At 39.6% G+C, this 25258-nt stretch overlaps 1 protein-coding gene across 1 annotated transcript in view; it reads right to left on the bottom strand.

Moving 5' to 3' along the window:
- Positions 1 to 25258, bottom strand: part of LOC126416274 (tubulointerstitial nephritis antigen-like) — a 544598-nt gene that overhangs the window by 2830 nt on the left and 516510 nt on the right. The window contains exons 8-9 of the mRNA XM_050083911.1: positions 6919 to 7136; positions 5440 to 5579 (exon numbers count right to left, since the gene is read on the bottom strand). Coding sequence (XP_049939868.1) covers positions 5440 to 5579; positions 6919 to 7136 — 358 coding nt within the window. The remainder of the gene's footprint in view (positions 1 to 5439; positions 5580 to 6918; positions 7137 to 25258) is intronic.

Here is a 25258-nt window from a genome sequence, read left to right as displayed (position 1 = left end):
CAAAACCACAATTTTGGGTAAACATCATCAAGTGCGGGAAGGAGCTGGTGGGAGAGTTATTTGAGGAGAGCACAAAATGTTTGTGCCATGGCTCACCATGTGCACTGAACAGCATAGTGATTATGTTGAACAAGTATGTCAATGATATCCTGTAGTTTTTTTTTCAAATACACTTATTCTAGCAAATATACGAATCTAGAACACTTACTTTCTGAACATGTTTTGTAGATGCAATTATACTAATTCAGGAAAACAAACAAAAAATACAAAAAGGCTGTTTCCATCTTCAATTTCAGTATTCAGATTCAGATACAATATGAAACTTAGCATTTTCACTCCATTGTCATACTAATTTATTTAAAACTCTGAAAAATTTTATTTTAAGATTTTTTTATCAGATTGGAGTCTTCCACAGCATGGCCTTAGTCAGATATCCCCAATTTCATAAATTAATTGTACCCTGGTAGCTGCTATAAAAAAACCTGGTTACACATACGCCTAAAACATTCTTTAGAGGGTAGCAGTAATTAATCAATGAAGAGAAAAGTGATAATGATGAACAGTGTAATATATCTTGAAAAAAAAAAAAGTAGTTCTCAAGCTTGCATCCAGGTGGCAGTGTTAAAACACCATGACATTTCAAAGAGTGCCATATTTGTCATCTCAACTACTTCAAGTGCAATAGAGAGTATTATGAACAGATGGACGGAGTGGTCATGGAATCCCCACTGCCTCCTGGGATTGTAAATCTCTACATGGAACACTTTGAGGATGTTGTCCTTCAAATCACTTGCTATAAACTCAAGCACTTCTTCCACTATGTTGACAATATTTTTGTAGTGTATGCACATGACAGGCAGCCACTGGACTGAGTTGCTCAACCACCTTAACAACATTCATCAAAACATCATTTTCACTACAGAAATAGAGGAGAGTGGTTATCCCTTTTCTGAGACATACTGATAAAGAAGAAGGCAGATGGCACACTGGGCTAAGTAGCATATGGGTAGAATACCCAGAGAGACTTGTGCCTGTGAGCAATGAGCTGCCACCATTCAGCACAGTGGCAGTAGTGCTACCCACTCTGGTACATAGGACATACATCATCTACGATGAAGAATATCTCGCAGGTGAAATAAGAAATACAACACCTGAAGGAGGCATTCCACACAAATGGATACATTGATACACAGATTAGCAGGGCATTCAATAAGAGAAAAGATGTAGCAAACCAGGAAGTGGAGGAAGAAGACAAGAGATTCACTTTCCTTCTGTATGTGGAACTGCTTTCAGCCAAAATTGTGAAGCTACTTGAAAAATCTTCTGACCATGTCCAGGAACAAAAGAGTACCTTGATACTGTGAAAGACCCATTAAAACTCAATGTACCTGGGATATACAGCATTGCCTGTAAATGTGGCCAACAACACATGCGGCAAACATGTTGTGGTGTTTTGAAATGCTGCAAGAAGCATATCAGAGATGTAAGACTGGGACACACAGAGAGATCAGCATAGTATCAAGGAAGACCCACACCTTTGGTTTTCAGAACACCTAGATGCTATGCCAAGGAACTGGCTATTGGGACAGCAGTACAAAGTAATGCATAGGGAGTATTAATGAGAACTTGGTCAGTAGGGACAAGAGATTCCAACTGAGTGCAGCACAGAATCCAGTGTTAGGGGCAATACAAATAGTGTGTGCTCAGCACCATCCAGTACAAAACACACATCTGGAATGCATAGACAGATATGCGAGCACCGCCTCCATGCACACCAGCTATCCCCACTACCACAGCCTCACCACCTCCCCGCCTGTTGGCCAGACAGACCCAGCCACACACAGCCCAGTAGAAGAGGGCATTAGAATAAGTATTACAGCATCCACAATATCTTGACACTTTGTGGGGAGATGGTGAGTGTGACACTCTTCAAAAGTTCACTGTATTTTAATACCACTAGCCAGTGGAAACCCGAGAACTTTTGGTCAGTAGTACACGCCTGGAAAATCTGTATTCACAGTATGGTAATTTCTTTACAATATATGAGCTTAAGATTATTCTAAACTGGAATGATCACTGACATGCATAAAACAGAGCAAATTAGTGATATAATGATGGTGTACAGTGATAACCTGTGCAAAAGAAAGAGAACACTGAAATAACAATTGATGTAGTTTTTATTTTACAAATGGAGAACAAAATACAAAAGGATTAATTAATATACTTTAATCTGAAAATGAAAAATATATGTGTGAGATTATGCTGTCCTGTGTCTATGGAAAATTCAACTGAAAAATCTAATAAATTGCTGGCTATTGCTTTTCTTTGGGAAGTAAATCTGTAGTACTACCAAGAGACACATATAAAAGGAAAAGTAACAGACTTTGTAGCTTTCAGATATAATACTTCCTTCTTCGGGAGGGGAGGGGGAGGGGGAAGATGGGTTAGGGAGGCTTAGAAAGGAAGGGCAGGTTACTTGGATGCCAAAATGAGAGAGCCCCACTTGTATTGAGGATGAGGTTAACAGAGATCAGTACTTAATTCTGTTAACAGAATCTATCAATCTGAAAAGGAAGAGCTATCTTTACTGTAGGAACTAGTCTTTGTGTGGCCAAAAATACAGAACCCACACCTAATGAGCTTATAAAGGCAACAGTGATTAAATCTGAATGGAATTTTTATATTTTATGAAGTTGCCAAGACTGTTAATAGTTTTAGTTCATTACTGATAACATGATGTAATATCTTTAAAATTTTATTTTTTTGTTTATTCTTTGGTAGCAAAGATGTGATGATTCTGGGATAGCTGCTAAGAAAAGTCAATAAAGAAGTGTTAAGCAGGCCAAGTGGCGTGTGTTCTTGGTGATTTAAAATTAGACTAAATATCGTCAAGCAACATCTTTTGGGAACTGCCGCAAATATTACATTACAGCAGTTATATTTGGTGTCCATCAGGGAAAACATTGTGGTGTGACACATCCACTGCAAATATCAGACCTTATATTCCTCAACCTTTTCGTTATCAAATATTTCTTCATTTTCATGGTTTAGCTCATCCTGGCATAAAGACAACAGTGAAACTGTTGAGTAGCAGAGCCATTTGGTCAAACATCAAAAGTGATGTGTGACAGTGGACTAAATCCTGTGTCAGTTGTCAGAAAACCAAGGTCACCAAAATATAACCGCTGTAATATAACATTTGCGGCAGTTCCCAAAAGATGTTGCTTGACGATATTTAGTCTAATTTTAAATCACAAAGAACACATGCCACTTGGCCTGCTTAAGACTTCTTTATTGACTTTTCTTAGCAGCTATCCCAGAATAATCACATCTTTGCTACCAAAGAATAAACAAATAAAAAATTTAAAGATATTACATCATGTTATCAGTAATGAACTGTAACTATTAATGGTCTTGGCAACTTCATAAAATATAAAAATTCCATTTAGATTTCATCACTGGTGCCTTTACAAGCTCTATGTGACACAAAACTACACCTTCAAGGGATATTAAGGAGGTACCGAGTGTTTCCTATCAGAATAAGACAACAGAAAGATTGAGATCAAAAATAACATTTAAAGAGTCCACAGGTTCAGGCATCCAATCACTTCTTTTACAGCAGTTATTTGTGTCCAGGTGCACTGATAATGATGTTACTGAGAACTGCAAACACAGCAAATTCTCTCAGTCTATGCAATGGTCTTATAACCGTAATTAACTAATTGATCACATTTGGTCAACTCTCTAATATACTACACAAAGAAGTTGTCAGATATCCTTGATGACTATTGTATAAAATTGATTAGGGGATACTAGGTCTCAATGTTGCTGTCCAGAAGTTGCTCATCATCACAAACAAAGTGCAGTTTTCTTAGAGGTGTACACCATTGCTATTATCAGTAGTCTGTGGGGGTAGTATAAGAAAGTTTTATGAACTGATGAATTATGGAACATGATATGGCACACTGACAGATCGGTGGTCCCGATAGGGGCCTGGCTGATGGTGTTTACTGGTGGTACTGTGATAAAAGCGAAATGAGATAAAAGGTGGTGTAACGGTCTGAGACAGTTTTTCCTGGTTGAGTTTAGACTTTTCGTTTTGGCCATTGGCAGAAATTTCAGTACAGCAGTTCGGAAGTAGTGCTTTTCCATACCAGCTTTATAATTCTTCTGTTTGCAAAACAAAGACTGTATCGTAGTGGTTTAAGGATGAACACGTTGGTTTATTCAGTGGTCTGCTCAAAGCCATGACTTGAACATGAGTTGAAAAATCTCATTAGGATGACCCACAATGTTGGCCACATTATATAGAGGGAAGGAAAGAGAAATAGATGGATATGACAGCCACCTCTTAAGTTCTTACAAGTGATCTGTATACATTTCTGCTGAGGTGTGATATCACTACTGTGTTAAAATTTATCAATTATTTTTGTTAGAAAAATGACAGCTCCGAGACTGGCCTTGTAGTTTTTTTACTGTGAGCATTTAAAGCAACAATATTTTTTAAAAATGTAAAGGTTTTTCTTATGTTTTTGGTAAAGATGTAACTCAACAACAATGCCTTGAATCACTCCAATCAATTTTTGGTAATGAATCATCTTCAGAAAAGAATTTTACAAATGATTTGTGGAATTTTGTCATGGCTTCCACCAGCAATGAATTTTTTGAAATTCGTTCAAAATCAGTTGTTTTGAAATAAACATTGATGCTGTGTGAAACATGATTGAAGATTGTATGTGTCTCAATGTGAGACAGACATTCTTAGAAAACTGGAGATTTTACAAGAACATTTAGCTGTTGAAGATATCTTTTTTGCAGTGGATTTCACATAGTTTGACTGAAACTCTGAAGCAAAGTTACCTCACTTTATAAGGAAATACGGGAACAAATTGACCAAAGAAATGGAAAATAACAAGAGACAAAACATGGATATGTTGATACGAGCTTGAATCTAAATAGTAATCAACCATTTGAATGTCCAAGATGAACCAAAATAAGAAAAAAAGGTATGTTCGACTAACAGTTCCAAGTAAAGCATGGCTTGTTTAATTGGTTGCATTGGGAAGGTCAAAATGATTGCTTTAGAGAATCAAAGAACAGTTAATGATGAACGGCAGACAACAATTTTTCAGTAGTAAGATGAGGAAAAGAACTGAAAACATCACATCATTCTTCATCATGACAATGCCACCTACCAAAGCACATGAAACAATTGCTTATTTGATGCTGGAGAAAAATGTCTAATTAATGTTCCATTGTCCAGCAAAAGACTTCTTTTTATTCTCCTATGTCAAACAAAATATGGTTGAACAGCAAATTTAGTCATTTCAGGAAGCAACTGAATCTTTACAGATGCATATTTTTGAGGCACAAACATCATGATGGGAAAAAATATCTCTAGGGAGAAAATCAAGAGCTGAAGTTTTGGAGCATACTTACCCAGTACTTGGTTCCTTGAGCTTCTCCCCAGCCAACAATACGCACAGAGTGATAACCAGTTCTCTGAGTGGTATCAAGCATTGAGTGTCGGTAGATGCCACCACGGTACATGAAGAAGTCATGGTACACCTTCATAGTGGCTATTAAAAGAAAGAAAAATTATTGTTCTTATGCTCATTGTTCTTATGGTGGTGTGAGTCATCAAAAATGTAACACATCTGTTTCGTTACAGGTGCTTTTATAGTGTAGGACATTAGTTAAAGAAATAATACCACCTTCATTTATTATTGTTTAAGATTGTTTCTTGCTGGTCACTGTTATTTCTATAGTTCATGGGAATCAACACAATATTATCGTGAATTCAGGAAGCTACAAAAATTAGGAAGCAAGAAATATTCGTTTTATTGAGTGACAGCCTTTGATTATTGAATTTGTTTTTTACATTTTATATCAAATAGATATTCAATTAATTATTTCACTTGACAGAAATGTTAGTTTTTTTAACATACTACAGTTATTTATTTTGTTGTCTGCAGTTCTGTCAGGAAAATTAGTGCTGTCTACATTTAATGATGTAGTTTTACTGTTAAGTAATACCAAGTAAGATGATTCACACCCACCAACACCACCATCACCACCACCACTACTCACTCACCCACCCGTCAATTTTTTTCCCTATCTTTCCTCAAACCTATCTGGCACTTCATGTTTAATGATCTCAGACCCTAATGTTTCTTCTTCACTAGTTTGTAATAAGATATGAGCATCACATAATTGCTTGAAGGAATGAATAAAGGTGTAATAAAGTGTTTGACGGGAAGTTATAACTGTACTATTTTTACTTACAAGTTGTGGTTTTCAGAACATAAAAAAGGAACCTTAAGAACCTGAACTGCTTTTTTTTTTTTTTGCATGAGTCATTGAAATGCCATTTTTTGTTCTTGTAAAAGAGTGATGACATTGGAAAGCTCTGTCTTCAGTTTATTTTAGTTGTCTTCTATCTGCCCATCTGGATATTACTGAGCTAATTGTTATTTGTTGGTCAAGATAGCTAACAGGCAAAAAAGTAATCACTGGCAGGAGACATCATCCCAATACCACCTTTAGCCTTGATAGTGGTCTCTATTTGATGAGGAATAGAGCACACAAGTTTCTTTAGGTATGCCTTGTCCTGCTGAAAGTATAACTAAGGGATTAGGACATAACTTTTTTCGGTTTTGGTATAGCCCTTTCATTGTTTCAAATTTATTTTACCTATAAATTTTTAATGGTGCTGAAAAACATTGGCAAGGGTGGATTCATATAATCATATGTTTGTTGTAAGTAAGCAATGCAGAACAGTATTGAACTCCCTGTGCTTTAGGTAAGTGGTATTTCCTAAACCGGTAATGATTTTTAGGTAAAAACACCTTTATGAGGAATCCTACATCTCAAAATCCACTTCATGGATAGCCTAAAATAACAGCAGTGAGAGCTCACCCTGTACAGGTCCAGACTCCATAATCTCGTGCATGATGTCCTCCTCAGAGCCAAGCCGGTAGGCTGGTCCGGTGCGGTACAGCTCAGTCCTGGGTGGCCCGTACAGAGTCCTTGGTGGTGTGCAGCGAGCAGTCAGCAGGTTTGCACGGCGACCCAGACGGCACTTACCAGGGGTGCCACTCTGTGCTGTGTATGGGTAACATGGCTCGTCCACCACACTGTAAAATACAGTCCATGCTTTTCATTTATTCTCTACTTATTCTTCTGACTCCACATGTTCAGGGTTTCTATTAGCAGCTGTGCAGAATAATTCCTCTTCAGCAGTTTTCTTCAACAAAAGAACTCTACAAAAATATTAATATGTGAATTCTAAAAATGGAAAACCTAGAATGAAATAATATGAATTAGAATAGTTTCTCACCACACAGAAGAGTTACTAAGCAGTAGATATGCACATTTAAAAGTAGACTGTTGGAAAATATCAGTGCCACAGAGCCTGAAGATGACAGAGACCATGTGTGTTTGAGTTGTGTGTGAATATGTGTTTGCTTATCTCTCATCTGATGAGGGACTTTGTCCAAAAGCTGGTATTTTCCAACAGTCTACTTTTAAATGTGCCTTCCTGCTGATCAACACATTCTCTGTGTGGTGAATAGCAACATGGAACTTAAAAAAAATTCTGAACACATGGAGAACTGGAGAAGGTGAAATGGAAGTATTTGGAATGTAACAGTAGAGAAGGGTGTAACCCTGAAAACATGACCTCACTCTAGGTAGGAAAGGCCCTCTCTGTCACAAACAAAAATGAATGGGGAGCTATAGTGGAGAAGCACTTCATTATAAAAACTTAGGTCCATACATGTATATTTTCTATAGTTTTTATTCTAGTACTTATTCTGCTAGATTTACTAAACATCTTCTAAAGCCATTCCGTTGATTTTATACACCAGTAACCTATAGAAAGATCATTATTTCTTTTGTCACATATTGTGCCAAGGCAATATGAGTTTTAGCTTTCAACTTGTATAGATTACAATGTTTCAGCTGCTTTCTCTTTGAATGCTTCAAAGTCAACTGGCATTTCATTAGCACTCAGTTATGATCAGCATCAGTTTTGGCAGCTTAATAACTCTTGCACTGCTTAACTTGAATCTTGAATTTTTATTTATCCAAAAAATTACCAATATGATCTCCTCTTTGATCCTCTGAAGTCTTCCATGAGTTCTTACTTCTCAAGTAAGCCCTAATTTTTGAAACAATATTATAAAAAGGATAGTTGTTACTTACCTTATAGCAGAGATGCTGAGTCAGAGATAGGCACAACAAAAAGACAGTCAGAAAGTGAGCTTTCAGCCAACAAGCCCTTCATCAAAAACAGGTAACATACACACACACACTCACGCAAATGCAACTCTCACACACATGACAACAGTCTCTGTCTGTTGAAGCCAGACTGCAAACAGCAGTGCATTATGGGTGAAGCAACTGGGTGGTGGTGGTGGTGGTAAGGAGGAGGCTGGGGTGGGGAACAATAGCAACATAAGGATGGGGGATGGTAAAAGTGCTGCACCAGGGGGGGGGGGGGGGGGGGGGTGGCAGGAAGTTTCATATCAGCACACACTCCACTGCAGAGTGAAAAATCTCATTCAGGAAGGAGGATGTAGTGCTGCAGTGGGAACAGGGAAGGGGCTAGATGGTTTAGGATAATGTTCTCAGCAATGGGCTGGTCCAGCTGTTTCTCGGCCACAATTTATCGGTGGCCATTGATGCAGACAGACGGCATGTTGATTGTCATGCCCACAAAGAAGGCAGCACAGTTGTTGCAGCTTAGCTTGTAGATTACAGGACTGGTTTCACAGGTAGCCCTGCCTTTGATGTGACCAGAGTGGAGTAGGTGGTGGTAGGAGGGTGTATGGGAAGGTCTTGCATCTAGGTCTATTACAGCCAGAGACCGTGGTCATGTATATGTGAGCTATATTTGTGTGACTGTGTATGTGTATGTTGTCTATTTTCAATGAAGGCCTTGTTGACCGAAAGCTCACTTTACAATGATCTTTTCGTTGTGCCTATCTGTGACTCGGCATCTCAGCTATATGATGAGTAACAACTATCCTTTTTGTAATATTGTTATATTCCACCCTAGTTCTTGAAAGGCACGTTCATGATGACTAAATTTTTTTCCAGCATGGAGCTCTCTTTCTCTCCGGATTTCCAAGTTTGCAACTGAATGGCTGCCACCATGATCCAGGCCCCATGCCCTCGTTACTTTTATAGTTTCCCAAGCTGTCTTCATTAGAGCTATCAAGTGTAAACAAATCAACAACACAGTGCCTAAAAAGTGGACTTGCAACTGAATACTATTGTCATGACTGGAGACAACTGATATTTAAAGGTAGTGTTCAACACATGGGAAGAATGTGTTATTTTACACTCTGTCAAAGAAAGCAATTAAATGATAACAGGAAGGCTGAAGAATATGGTGAATAGGTTATTAAAGATATAACACATATAGTAAGACAACAACCAGAAACAAATTTTGAGCTAGTTAGCCCACTAATCAATGTGCTCAATCATAGGATGGCTGGGTAAAAGTAAAATCCCACAGCTTGACAACACCAAAACCTTGCAATTACAATTCCTACTCCTAGCTGCCATTTATCTCACCAGTCCAGTCTCTCGTGCATATTTCATCCTATGCCACTTTCCTTCTCCCTGAAGGCACTATTTTGTTTCCTGGACTTGTTATAACCACTCAGTTATGCAGTCTTTTGAGGAACAGAAACTAACCACATAAATGTCAAAGCATAATGTTCAGTTCCAGGAGATCAGACAATAATAGGGCCATTCCCTCCCACCATTTGCTTACACAAAAACACAGTAAATTCCTCAAAACATGTGAAACAGTCACTTCTGGCCTACAGATTGAAAACCAAAAGATAGAGATAAATCACCTCTGGGCCCTTAAAAATGCTCTAGAATATTAGTCCAACCACTATGAGCTAATCTCATACACCAACCAATACAAGCAACAGTAAAAAATCTAACTAAACAAAACTTGATGGCCCAGTGGAAGACCAGTCACAGTTTATACATATTTTGTAGCTAAGCTAGCTTCGCTTTTAACTATGATGAATCATAGATATTGTGAACACAAAACTATGCCCAACAGGTGAAAGGAAGCACAGGTCATAGGAAGGGTAGCAACAGTGATCCTTGGAACTATGGCCTGATGTCTTTGACATGTATCTGCTGCCGATGTTTACAACTTATTCTGAGCTCAAACATAATGAGACATCTTGAACAGCATGGATTCGAAAAACATCATTCATATTAAGCCCAGCTCACACTTTTTACACATGACATTGTGAAAATTATGGATCAAAGCAGTCCGGAGATGTGGTGTGTATTGACTTCTGCGAAACATTTAACTTGGCACCACTTCAATGATTTTTAATGCAAGTACAGACATATGGAGTGTCAAACAAAATTTGTGAAGTGATAGAGGATTTCTTGATGAGGTGGATGTAACATGTTGTCTCGGTTAGGATGTCACCAGCAGACATAGAAGTAACTTCAAGTGCGTCCCCGGGGAAGTGTTTTGGAACAATTGTTGTTATGTTGTATATTAATTACTTGGCAGACAATGTTATGCTAACTTCAGACTTGTAACAGACAGTGCAGTTATCTACAATGAAATATAATCTAAGAAAGTGGCACAAACATTTATTAAGATATTGATAAGATTTCAGGGTCAGGTAAAGATTAGTAATTTACTTTATACATTCAAGAATGTGACACTGCGCACTTCACAAAACATAAGTATGTAGTATCTGATGAGTACAATACCAATAAGTTGCAGTTGGAATTAGTCAACTCATAAAAATACTGCTCGTAGGGATACGAAATGAAGCAATTACATAGGCTCGGTCAGAGACGAAACAGGTGGTGGGCTTTGGTACATTGGTAGGATGCTGGGAAAATTTAATCCCTCTACAAAAGAGATTGTCCATCAGACACTTGAGGGACACACTAAATATTGCTCAAGTACACAGGACCCATACCAAATAAGACTAAAGGGGGATGCTGAATATAAACAAAGAAGAGCAGCACAAATGGTCTTAGATTTGTTTGAACCATGAGAGAAAAGCAAGAAGATGCTGAAAAAACTGAACTCACAGATACTTGAAGATAGACTCAAACTATATGGCTAAAGTCTACTGTCAAAATTTCAAGAACCAGTATTAAATGAGGAAACTAGGAATATTCTACAGTCTTCTATGTATCGCTCCTGTTGGAACAATGTAAAAAAAGATTGGACTAATAAAACTGCATAAATATATACTTAAACTATCATTATTACTGTGCTGAATAGTGAAATGGGATATAATCTCTATCAAGAATTTCAAGGTGAATTTCAGTGTATAAATCTACATGGTGTCTGAGAAGTCCTCATACTGCTCTGAACTTTGTGCAAGTGGGGAAATAAACCATCATTTTATCAGTATCCCTGCTTTGAAGCTGACTGCATTGTTATGCTTTTGTTTCAGACAGCGTCAAAGATTGGGCACATATTAATATGGGAAAACATGACGGGAAACATGTGCTGCCATAGCTCAATCAGATTGGAAGTCTAAAATCTTCTTGGATAAAATCTGCTGAGCTTGAAATAACAGGTCATCAATGTATTATCATATTAAAAAAGATTTGAACATGAAAGGATTTAACTGATTTTCGTGAATGAATTATCTGATGATGAGATGGAGCAGAAAGTTACAGCCTGTTGTGGTTTGTCGGCACAATTTTCAAATTGGAAACAAATTACAGCACCATTGACAATTTTATTTTCTAACTGTACACAACTGTTTTCAGGTACTAAGGCCATTCTCAAGTGATTACGAGTCTAATGTAGTGTACTGGAGGCATGCAGATGCTAGTCTGCATCCGTGCTGCAATTTGTTTCCAAGTAATTATTACAGTTGTGAATACCCTGAACCATCATGTTTAACATGATGTAAAAAATTGAAATACTGTGTCTTATTCAAAATTTTATCTTTTGATGAATGTGTTATATATCGCAGTTCACACTGCAGGAATGTAGTTATCTGGTCTAACGAAAATCCCCACTATGTGCAACAATTGAAAAGGAACCCAATGTTACAATTTGGGCTGGAACGTCATCACAAAAGCTGAGCGGGCCACATTTTTTTAGACAGGTATATGAATGGAAAGGATGTCACAAATGTGATTAATAGCTCAAAGAGATGGGATCATGGATCATTGTTACAGGAGAACAGACTCCCTGCACACTTTGCTATTTAGGTGTGGCCACTGGATTGGTTGTGGTTCAGAAACATCTCCAGCCCACTTGAAATGACCACCATGAATCCTGTAACTTACTACTCCAGACAACTCACTGGAGAATAATTAAGTTCCACATGGGTCAATGTTGGTGCAGCACTAATAAGGAATTGTGCCGAAGTCTCCAAAGCACAACTCATGAGATGCTCTGCAACATGTCAAGGAGATGATGTAAATACTCTTTGTATGATGTATGATAGTGCACATACTGGTGCACTGGATGGATAGTTTTATATTTAAGTGCTTAATACACAATATAGGGTGTTTAAGAAGAAATAGCAAATATTTTAGGAGGTAGTAGTATAAACTAATTCAAATGAAACTTTCCATATAGTATGTGTATAGAGTTAAGTTTTCATTTCACACTGCTGTATTCTAGTTGTTATGGGTTTACTGACTGCAGTTTTTATTTTGAGGTTTGAGTTGGGAGTTTCAGTTTACATAAAAGTGATTTATAAACAATATCTTTTACGAATCCCTACAAGAAAAATTGAGAGGCATCAAGTCTGGTGAACAAGCCGGCCATGACACATCTCTTCTGCGTCCAATCCAATGATATGGGAATTGTCTCTGCAACTCATTTCTAGCCATCAGCGAAAAATGTGCCAGATACCCATCGTGTTGATACCACATTCTGTTTCTTGTTCCTAAAGGTATTTCTTCCAATAATAGACCTAATGTTTCTTGCAGGAAGGTGGTGTACTTCCTACAATTAAGATTTCCTTTGATGAAAAATTGGGGCCTATAATTCTGTCCCACACCATACATTCAAAGACCAAGGTTTTTGGTGTGCAACTTCCGGCAGGCAACATGTATTTTCAGTTGCCCAGTAATGGATGTTATGCAAATTATCATTCCCATGGTTCGTGAATGTAGCCTTATCAGTAAATAAAATCAAATTAATAAATGTGTCATCCCTCTGAGTCTGAAGTTGAGCTCATTGGCAGAATTCAATGTGACGCATACAATCGATACCAGTTAATTCTTGGTGGAGACTATATGGTAAGGATGATATTTATGTTGATGCAGAACACGAACAACACTACTCTGGCTCTTGCAATTTGACCCAAACTAACACAAGGATCTCGAACCACAATGGCAAGAGTACCAATTTCAGTTCCCTCCTTAATAACTCTCCTTTGTCAGATATGTTTTCGATGCGTTAAAGATCCAGTTGTTCTCAATTTATCATACACATATTTAAATGTTCGACGTGTAGAGTGAGTATGTTGAGGATATCTTTCAGGTGATAAGTCTCTAGCTCTCACTGAATTTCGTTGGCATTCTCCATAAATGAGAAGCATATCGACTTGTTCTTTGAAGGAATACATCATTCACATTCGCTTTATTCAATGATACTAGTCTTACCATTCCTATTAGTGTTGTATTACAAAACCATCGAATGGTGTTTACATGTCAATAGTACGTTAGATGGATACTCCGTATTCGGTGAATATTTACTATTTGCATGATATACAAGAGAGAATTGTCATAGCACATGCTTCAATAAGTGCCGAAGTGATAACCAATACCACTCAATCCGTGATAAGAAGATTGCAGCAATGCATTCATACCAATGGTCTTCACTTCGAACACCTTCTGTGAATGGACGTTCATACCACCCTTGTGGCCTTAGTTGACCTTCAAGAACCCTATTGTTGCATGTCATTGGATTCGTCTCGAGAGCCGCTATCAGAAAATAAGTACCAAAATACAGCACCCCATTTAAAAAAAAACAAAGCTGACCTTCATATCCCTGATGCAACCCCACCTAGCAACAAAAAGCCAACGTCATATTATGGACCTCGATGTCCCATGCAACAATTGTCCCACAAACTTTTCATCTACCACCATACTTTCGGAGTTATTCTAGGTGACAATAGTTAATGACTCATCCTGTATATTAAAATAATAAAAAGCCTATTTCCATCCGGACGATTACTTGGGCGTTGTGTAAAAGTTCGAAGTAAATTGGTCAAGACCTTTCCGAGGATTTTGGTGACAACGTTAAACAACGTCTTGTCTTTATATAGTTGTATAGACTTCGTGTGGCTCAGTGGCTGGGTGCTGGACTTTCAATTGGATGCCACTTGGACTGCTAGCATGTCCCTAACCTACTCCAGTTATCCAACCGGAGAAGGGGACCTTCAGTCTAGCGAGGAATCTGAATCAAATGTTGTTTCTGACGACTCCTCACATCGCTGAAAGGTGAACTCCAGGTTACAGGCGGACTTAAGATTTCTGCGGTCCTACCGGGTTTACAGACACAAAGTTCACCACAAAACCTAGGTCCGACGACAGTGCATCGAAATGGGAGGTCGAATTTGTTACTTTGAATTCAATCATTTGCCTTTCCTTAAAACATTCTGTGAGTATTTGTTTAGGTTATATTCTAACACCTGTAGCTCTGTGTCCAATAAAAACTGGACGCATTTTATAAGGAATGTTTTATTTGGATTTCTTAATTTTATCACCCCCTCGCTGAGTAACTGGCACTGCCCAGATATGTATTTATTCCAGTCCTCTGTTAGTCCATGTCCTCCTTACCCCTCTGTCCATCTCCCCCTCCCCCTCACTGTGTATCACCTCCTACCCCTGCCATCTGCTTCTCTCCCTCTCTCTATCACCTCCTTTCTGCCTGTAAATCCATCTCCCCTTCCCTCCACTAAGTTCACCAACTCACACTTTCTAAGTCAATGCACAGCTCTTCCCTCTGTCTGTCCATGTCATCCTCCCACTGTCTGTAAACCCCCCCCCCCCTCTGTCCATCTCCTCATCCCTACTCACTGTGACCATCTCCTCCTCTGCACTGTCTCTGTCCCTCCTCCCCCACTCTTCATCCATCTCAACCTCTTCCCTTTTCAATCTATGTTGGTCCGTCATGGTCGGGGTACATGAGCTGGTAAGTACCTTTCAATGTCAATAACGTCACCAACAGCCGTATACTTTAAGGTATTTTATTTTATTCTGAAAGTAACCAGTTTTGGCAACTCATTTTGCCATCTTCAGGGCACATGCGCTTTTATTCAAATAAACGAACTTATTGTATAGCGCCATAAAACAACTCTGTCGCTGTCACTGCTTCGTATGAAGCATTTGTATAACAATTGGAATTCACGATATCCAGTATTTTATGGCGCTATACATAAGTTTGCCAACGGCCTTGCTGCAGAGGTAAACCAGTTCTCGTCAGATCACCCAAGTTAAGCGCTGTCGGGCTCGGCTAGCACTTGGATGGGTGACATCCGGTCTGCCGAGCGCTGTTGGCAAGCGGCGTGCACTCAGCCCTTATGAGGCAAACTGAGGAGCTACTTGATTGAGAAGTCTCGGAAACTGACATACGGCTGGGAGAGCAGTATGCTGACCACATGCCACTCCATATCTGCATCCAGTGACGCCTGTGGGCTGAGGATGACACGACGGCCGGTCGGTACCGTTGGGCCTTCATGGCCTGTTCGGGAGGAGTTTAGTTTAGTTTTAGTTTTTTATACGATAAGTTCGTTTATTTGGATGAAAGTGTATGGGGCAGAAGGTGGCAAAATGAATTGCCACAACTGGTTCAGAATAAAATAAAATATCTTTAAGTATACGGCTGTTGGTGAAGTTTATTGACACTGAAAAGTCTTCCCTTTTCTGTCCATTTCCTCCCTCTCTTCTCTGTCCATATCCGCACCCACCTTCCCTCTCCATGGCATCAACTCCCCCCCCCCCCCTCCCTCACCCCCTGTCTATCCCCCACCCTGATACCAAGCTGGTGGTTCTTAACCCCACACTGTTTGTTTCCAGGTAGCAAGTAATATGTGTACCAACTGTGGCTGAAATCGATCCATGGGTTTAGGAGGAGATTTTTACCTTCGGAATTGCCAGACTGCGCACATGTCACATATATGTAACATATTTGAGACATATTTGTATACATATTTCACCCGTACCTGTAGCAAATTTCGCCCTGCAGTTTTGTTTCCACGCACCTCACTATTTGTAACGTCGTATCCCCTGAACAATATCTCCTACAATGATATAATTTTCATGTTTTTTTGTGTAATTCTGTACATATATTCAGCAGCGTATGTGGATGCTGTCTCCGAAATCTGTGGCGTATCGAGTTAGTAGCAAATAAATAATAAATTTACACATCATACATGATGCGGCAGTTTCTCACGCATCTCAGTGTTTATGACGTCACATCTCCTGAACTACGTCTCGTACAATGATGTAGTTTTTGAGGTACACTCTTTGACATAAAACTTGACCGGCGGCCGGCCGCTTCAGAGGCTAAGTCCGCGCCGATCGCGACATGGGACAAAAAAACTGGCCAACTCGCTAATTCTCTAAGTCCGGTTATCTGCACAATCTGGCAACACTGTAGACTGCGGCACTTCCTGGAGGAAAACTTGTCCCACGATAGAGAAACTCTAGGCTGATTACGCCTGTGGTCTAGCGGTTGCGTGCGTTGTTTCTGTTCATAATGTCTGTGGATCGAGAGCAGCTGGCATAAAATATTTTTATAGCCTCTTCTGTCTGAATGGTGAAGACGTGAATGTAATGGTAGCGCAGATTCAATCTATTTCGCTTTGTGACACACCGATATCAAAATTTTATCCAGTAACGATTTTGCGGCAGATTTCCTGCAGACTGTCCTCCTCTGGACGCCGTATGCGGCAAAGCTCCGGGATCCATTTGCTGGCTACTGGCAGCGGCCGTGGCGACAGCAGCGGCGCTGCACTCCCCCGTTCTTTATCGAAAGCGCCTGCTACCGCTCATCGCTTTTGATGATTTAAAACGCTTTATTATTAAATGTTGCTCCACAGAAAATTTCTACAATTTCCATTCACGCTCAAAAGCAACGGAGACAGACGCCCTGATTAGTAGGCGGGTATTATATTACATTAATCGGCAAGAGCTATGTATGGCCCGAAATTAATTTTATAGACTGGGACGAAATGAAACCACCTCACTACATTCGATGAATTTATAAATGCTTCATACCTCGTTTCTTTTCCTTTCAAACTCAATTATTTGTGCAACTTTTGGTCAATGTTTGGATGTTTTCGTCAAGCCAGAGTGAGCGTCTTTGGTGTAAAGTGTATTACAGTTCATGTTTCATTCCTTATGGTAAGTCTATGCGATAAACTGTGTGAATACCTTGCAATGCATGCTCTGTAGCAGTGCAGGAACACTGCACATTTGGAGTTCATGAAGTATTTATTGTTGATCGGAAGTGATAGTTAAGGTCATCAGATTTAAACCAGAAAAATTTGTCGTTTTGAAGGTTTCAGAGAACGGAAAGGAATTGCTAACGCCGGTGTTAGAAAACGTCTACAGTTAAATGCTATTGCAAAAATTTAGAAGATGGGAACTATATTAATAAACATGTGCACTTCATAAACAACCTTCTGACATGTTAGACCTATATGACGAACAAAGCTCAAATTTATATCGTTGACAGTCGGTTTGAATCTTTTCAGGGTCTATTTTACAGTGAAGCACCTTGGAATTTGCAAAGCAGAAATCCATGATATTAACTTAATTTACTAAGTCGAAATCGGACGAAGATTGATGTTTAAAGGCATTCTTCAGATTTCGCATAAGAAATTTTTACTAGCAGTTTGCAACTCCATTAATTAAAATGTAAAATAAAAGGTTATAGTCAGCGGCTTCTACCGTGATTCGAACTGCTATGTCTTATAGTACAAGCACTGCAACGCACAAGGGAACCTCTGAGCTAACGACACACTGGCTGCCAGAGGCGGAATATAGTCACTGCGATGTTGCCTGAGCCTCAAAACCCAACCTTAAACACACGAACAGAGGAGGTGGAGATTACTGTTTTAACGTCCCGTCGACAACGATGTCATTAGAGACGGAGCACAAGCTCAGATTAGGGAAGGATGGGGAAGGAAATCGGCCGTGCCCTTCCTAAGGAACCATCCCGGCATTTGCCTGAAGCGATTTAGGGAAATCATTGAAAACCTAAATCAGGATGGCCGGTCGCGGGATTGCACCGTCGTCCTCCCGAATGCACACACAAACAGATGTTACTTATGTGAAGAACGCCATTCTTGGAGTCCAGAAATTAAATATACTTTCAAATTGTGTCATCTTGCAGTGGATTATATCGTACGAGTCTTCGATGTGGAAAACGAATGTCAAGTGAATTTAGCGAGGTAACGCCTACCTACACCCGGAAGTAAATGCACTATCAGAGTGTTGACAAATACTTGCTACGACGCTGCCATTTCTAGGCTCTCTGACGAGGCAGCTCTTCAGCGAAATGCTTGCCGTGATTCTCCGATACGGTTCTTCAGAGTGGAGACGCGCGCGCACGTTTGGTTTTTATGCGGCGTTCTCCCCTGATGGTTTCTGACGTCGCCTTGTGGGCTATGTATACATATGAGACATTCAATTATCATTAATCCAGAATCATACAAGTTTCAGCTTCCGGCTTGGAAGAAGGCTGTTGACGCCGACATTATATCATTTCAACGTAGGGAAAGCAAAACGGATCATTCAATGTTTCTCATTCAACATAAAGCATGTGAGATAATTTTCCGTAACGTTCATAATCATCTAAAAATACGAACGAAGTAAAAATACACCGGAAGCTTATTCGAATTGAATATAACGCTTTGCACCTCGATGTCGAATTTGTCCACTTGCAATCTTTTGCAGCATACACATAGAATGTCATGATTACCACGAGAATGAAGAAATATGTTGGTAAGGATGGAAGCAAGAAGAGACGCAGTCAACAAATATTCTATTGCTCATGGCATTCATTTCATTTGACACGTAAGAAGAGGTAAAGCGGGCATTTACTCTCGTTAACACGAAATATATGCCGCACATATTGATAACGAGGAAGTCTGCGTCTTCATACGTTTCCTTCTTGAAATCTGTATGCTCTATTATATACTAAGTAGCCCGATCATTGTTTCAGTAATGTTACCCTCTTGTTTGACCCCGTAACGATGAACAGATTCCAAATGCATGTCTCCCTTCCTGGGTTGTTTTTTGTGTTTTATTGCTTGGAATTCCTGAAGCAGACCACTGTGCCTTCCCCCCTCGTGGGTTAGGTCTCAAAACTAAACCGCTTTGTATCCAATGGCATAATTTATTCAGACAGCATCAGCATAAGACTATCAAACAAAGCCTTCCATTTACAGTTGCAGCACTCTAACCAGCACTGACCAAAGTGTAATCCACGGTCATGGTCCTAAATTACCAGCTGTCTGCTACTGTGGCAAAGTCCGTACTACACTTTCGATTCCGCAGCACCATTTTATCTGGTAACACTGTGTAGTTGCACAGTTGTGCTACCAGGTCTGTCCTCACACTGTCAACTTTATGTATCTCACTTCTCCTGTAGCGTAGATCACGAGGAGCCGAAGTAAATGAGTGTATCCTGCATGACGTAACATTCAGTATTCCCTTCTTTCATAGCCACTCTTCATGTGCATCGATACCAAATAGGAATGCGAAAACTCTTGCGAGTGAGAGAATGACAATAACAATCGTAACAAGAACAAGCAAATAATGAATGATGTTTATTCCAACGCAGAACGAGAATGGCTTTAAATATAAAAATCTGTATCTATATCTATATCCATATCTATTGATCTTTGAGTTGGCACAATGCAAATATATTCTTAGCATTTAGTTACTGAATTTAGTTCTGGATGTTTGCAGAGAAAAGGAAAAGTCGGTACTTCTCGCTAGTGTAATATAATGTGAACCAGCAACTACCCTTTCCTTAGAACACGACTCAAGCAGGTCCTCAAGTAGGTAGCAAGGCACTGCTGCATTCTGTTCGCTGACATTGCTCTGATGACGGTTAATGCAGATAGTTCCGATTATGAAATACAAAACGTATTGCAGGTTAGTTCCTAGGATAGTAACATTAAATTTGCGTTGTAGACGGCACATGAACTTGACGACTATCCATATTACTCATCAATATAAAAAGACAATATTTTGCGAATTTAGCAGGATTACTCAAAATGAATTCTGAAATTGGGTGACTTGACTGCACAGGTGCTAAACGTCGTCAAGAGTATACGATGTCCTAATCGCATTAGGAATATGAAGATCGTCTTCGACAGCTCGCAACTTTCACATTGCTATCTCCACCCTACTCCAGACAGCCCTCGGTGGAGTTGCACTACGTTGCCGATGTTATGGAAGGCCTTCAAACCGAAACAGACCACATATTGAAAAATACAAGCGAATTCTCTTGCAGCGTAAGCTTATTGTAACTAATCTAAAAATTATTGGAGAGGAACATTGTCCTATTCAAAAAAAGTAAAATGTTACACACTGTTGACGTCAAACGGACATTATCTATGTCCTGTCTTGTGTCCTACTCATCTATAATATCAAGTGTACTATGAAAATGATTATATATAATGGATGATAGGGTAATGCATTGATACCAGATGGTGGGGGCCGGCCGGTGTGGCCGTGCGGTTCTAGGCGCTTCAGTCTGGAACCGCGTGACCGCTACGGTCGCAGGTTCGAATCCTGCCTCGGGCATGGATGTGAGTGATGTCCTTAGGTTAGTTAGGTTTAAGTAGTTCTAAGTTCTAGGGGACTGATGACCTTAGAAGTTAAGTCCCATAGTGCTCAGAGCCATTTGAACTATTTAACACAAAATGACATTAAAAATTAAAGTTATTCACGAGCAGCTAGTTGAGAATATGTATGAACATTAAATGACACGACGAACTGAAATAATATGACGAAGAGTTCAGCGCTCACTGGGAATAGAGCCCCACACATATCGTTGTTGACTACACACAAAGAGACGTCAGCTACCGAATTTTTCTCCACCAGCTGCTCAGAATAGCATCTTGAACTTACAGTCATCTCGCAAATAGTTCTGTGTCTCACTGGGAGTTAAAAGCGTCAGATATCGTTAGTGTTGACAACGAATGAAAATACATTAAAAATCAAAATTATTATCCACCAGCAGATAGGTGTTCTCCTGATAGAGCTTGATAATACATAATTAAATCTTTAGTGCCGGGCCAGGATTCGATCCCATTCACGCGTAATATGTGAAGGTGTTGAGGAATCTGCAGTTTTGAACAAACAACAAATTGTAGCCGAGCTGTATTGCCACGAAGGGAACAAATTCCGCGTTAAGGGCGGTCTGAGTTGCATTCCCAGTTTAGAACCAATTTTATCGACATACAGAAGCTCAAATAATAGATGGAATAAGTGTCCTGTGACCATACATAGCGTTTGTGTCGTCACTTGAAATAAATAACTAGTATAAGAAAGGTTACTGGTGATAGAGTTTCTACATGTCGCCACTCCAGACTTTATTGTGGTTCAACCTACCGTCTACGTGGTAAAGAAGGAATATCATCTTTAATGTGAATTTTCAGACCACGCAGCCATTATATCTCCTTCACTTGGTGTAGCCAGGAGAGAATGGAATCTGTCTCTCCCTATCTAAAATCATTGACGGAAGTGGGAATCGAACCCAGACCATAGGTATAACAACCTACCATCCGTCCAACAGACCACGAAATCCTCTTCTCTGCGAGTCATTTTTCTATCGTAACGCAGTTGCGCCACACTGGATGAGAATTCTGACACACAGGCTCCCTGTAGTAATTTGCAGCATGTTCAGTAAATTCATTTACTTGGTTGACCGAATCACCATGAACTAGCTGCCTCGGCTACCCAGTGCATACATTCGACTATTTTGTAATCACAGAAATAAAATCACGTAACTGCCACTTACACACAACTGCCAACAGTGTAGGATGCAGAAGTTTAAATAGGAAGTGTTCCTTTCCACTTGAGCTATTCTATTGCGCTATCTGTTACTAGAAAACGTCGTTCAGTCCAAAAGTAAAGCTGTAACTGTTTGTCTCTCAGAAGTCAAGACCTGGCCATATGCATAATCTCACAGTGCTGTAGAATCCAAAAGTTCTGGAGGAATAGTTGCCGAGCTCTGGAGCTTATGTAGCTACGTGTCAGCTTGTAGCATAGATAAGATGTCGCGAGTTCGAATACATTCAGTGCTACATTTTTTAAAACGCAATTCTGCTCTCTGCTGAAGGTATCAATCTAATGGAACTTTGAACATAATTCCCTTCACTTCTCAACCCAAAGTAGTCGCATGTGGAAAAAGGGCTAACTACTGTGACATTTTGTTCTATTCAGGTTTAATAGACAGCAGGCAGCAGATGCATCTCGAAGATGTGCAGGGAGAGCGCATCGTGCCATAATATGTCAGAAAAGTATTTTCTACATTAGCCGTCGTGTGGTAGTGATATTTTATTCTTCTTCAAACTTTGTTTGACAGCTTTAACTCAGAACAAGTTTTCTACATGCATGTAATCAATAAACTGCATGTGCTTTGTCAGACTGTCATAGGTAACATCAGAGAATTCGCATATATCGTTGATGATTAATTTCTCTCTCATGTTTACTATTGTTTTAACAACACTAAAGGAAACCTTACGAAAATTGTGCACTGTATTATAAGAAATGAAATAAAACTAACCATGATAACCTTACGACGAAAGTATCTGTACACAAGCATGCCTCTATCGACATGAATTAGTTAAATACTACTCACTTAGATTTTGATTGGGTCTGTGTTTAATTGGTATGCTGTGTCATACTCAAGAGGTATGCAAATGTGGCAATTCAGAAATATAGTTACGTATTCCTAGAAACCCAAAATTCGCTTGGCAGCAGCGGAAAGAGGCCTTACCTGTTGAGCAGCATTGTAAGTTTTTCAACATTGCACTATGAGCCGAAAGCATTTTCTTGCGATTTCCTTATTGATGTTTGATCTGACTGCTTGTAGCTCTTTCACAGAAGGGATAAAAACGTTACAGTCAGTGAAACTGGAACTGCGAACCGTAACAGACGCTTTTTCACAGGTCCGCACGTTACCACAGAGCTGGCGAGGAGGTATGGGTCTGAGCTTCCTATTACGAGGGCAATAGGAACTCGAATTCGTAAACCGTTATTTGAAGGTCGAGATTAGTTGCGGTTTCCACCTGTAACGACTTTCCTGGGCTGAAAACCGTAAATTTTCAATCTTTTGTTACCCTTCAAGCGATAATAACTCAGATTATTCAATGGAAATGACAGGTAAAATCAAGTGAACTTTGAGGCTTAATTCCGTGCACACCAGGAAGTAACTCGTCGATCACAGAGTTGCCAAACATACGTTGCCTTGTTGCCAAATCTCAGTTACAGTACCAGCAGGAAGAAGACGAACCGGTGTGATCCTACAGCGGTCTGGAAAGTGACCATAGCTGGTGTCTCCAAGTCGCGGCTGCTACGGCCTGGAATACGTAATGCGTCTGATTCGCTTTCTGTAACTAGGTTTAGGGACTGGAGCGTAGTTACTAATAATACTCAGAACTGACTGCAAACTGAGCATCATAAATCAGTAACTCTCATTGTTGTTTTTATATTTCTTTCGTAAGTGTACTCAAAACTAAGAAAGTCATTCACAGGCGTTTTCGTGCCTCGCCGATAGTCGAGCACAACATACAAATAAAAATAAAAAAGAATGTGTGTGTGTGTGTGTGTGTGTGTGTGTGTGTGTGTGTGTGAGAGAGAGAGAGAGAGAGAGAGAGAGAGAGAGAGTGAGTGGGGGGGGGGGGGGGGGGGGAAATAAAAAGCAATGAGAGAGAGTGTAAAAAATTGTTGTAAAGAAATTGAATCATGGTATTTAAAGAAATTTTTCATTAAAATGACACGTTCCACATCATTACGAAATGTCGTATTCATGATCTATGGAACAAGAGTTAATCTAATCTAATCTAATCTAATCTAATCACATCATATTGATGATTAGCCATGAAGAGTCATGAATTACCGAAATTTTGGCCCATACCAGTAACCAAATCTAAACTTGAAAATAAAAGACGACAATTTTTGTAATAAACCGTGACTCCTATCACGACCCTTTCGTCCCTGTTATCTAACCACGAAAGATGTCTGATATACCTCCATTCTGAAGTAACAAAGTGTGCATGCATTTAAAGATGAAGTGCATGATGTGAAGTTCTGTGACGGAGATACGAACCCAACACGTAATCCGATTGCTAACTAAGAAAAATCAAATGTTACGTATCGGTTTTTCTTACGAGCCGCTAGGTGTCTGAATCTAAAATAAGGATACAAACTTTTGTGCCTAACCGACAATCGAACTGCACACCTACCGTGCATCCACAAATATAGCTTAAGTATCAGTTGCTTACTCATGAACAGTAAGATGTGTGCGTGTTTGACCAGAAATAACGACACCTGTTGCGATTGTTGGAAACACATGAACAGACATTGAAATTGAGCGTTAATTTTCACTAGCAGGTGGGTGTGCACTTGATAAAGCTAGAAATGAAATTATGAATATTTTTGTACTGGATCAGGTTTCAGACCCACATACTTACCTTTGGAGGAGACCTAGAGAAGATTGCAGTCTTGGGAAAAGGAACGAAATGACTGAACTATACTGTTCCGAGAGATTCAGATCCTCGAAAGAGGAGATACGAGTTCGAATCACAGTCCAGCACCAAATTTTTAAACGTCTCTAGTTCAATCAAGTACAAGTAAAATAAGAGCCCTGTCCCTTTAAATGGCTATCGGTCCATCAAATAAAATAAAATTTTCTAATGTAAGTAAGCTTACTGGCGACTCTATTTCTGTTTACCATGACTTCCGCTGTGTCATTTCCCAACGTAAACCGGCTCTGCCCAGTTGGTAATGAAGGAACATGATGTTTAATGCGGATTCTGGATTATAACGTCTTTCTCTTGAGGTTACCACAGGTAAAATAAATCTGTTTGTGCCTCTTAAAAGTAAATGCCTGAACCCACGCATTGCACCTGTGATAGCTCGTTCCACCAGACCATTGTGGCCACATTACCCAGCCCCAGGAGTGTGCTGTAACGGGTGATGTGCTTAGCTTACAAAATTAGTCACGGTGGAAAAAATGCGAGTCTAT

This window comes from Schistocerca serialis, chromosome 8, assembly GCF_023864345.2.
Source record: "Schistocerca serialis cubense isolate TAMUIC-IGC-003099 chromosome 8, iqSchSeri2.2, whole genome shotgun sequence".
In the NCBI taxonomy this organism is placed as follows: Eukaryota; Metazoa; Arthropoda; class Insecta; order Orthoptera; family Acrididae; genus Schistocerca; species Schistocerca serialis.
This window is presented reverse-complemented; position numbering and strand designations above follow the sequence as displayed.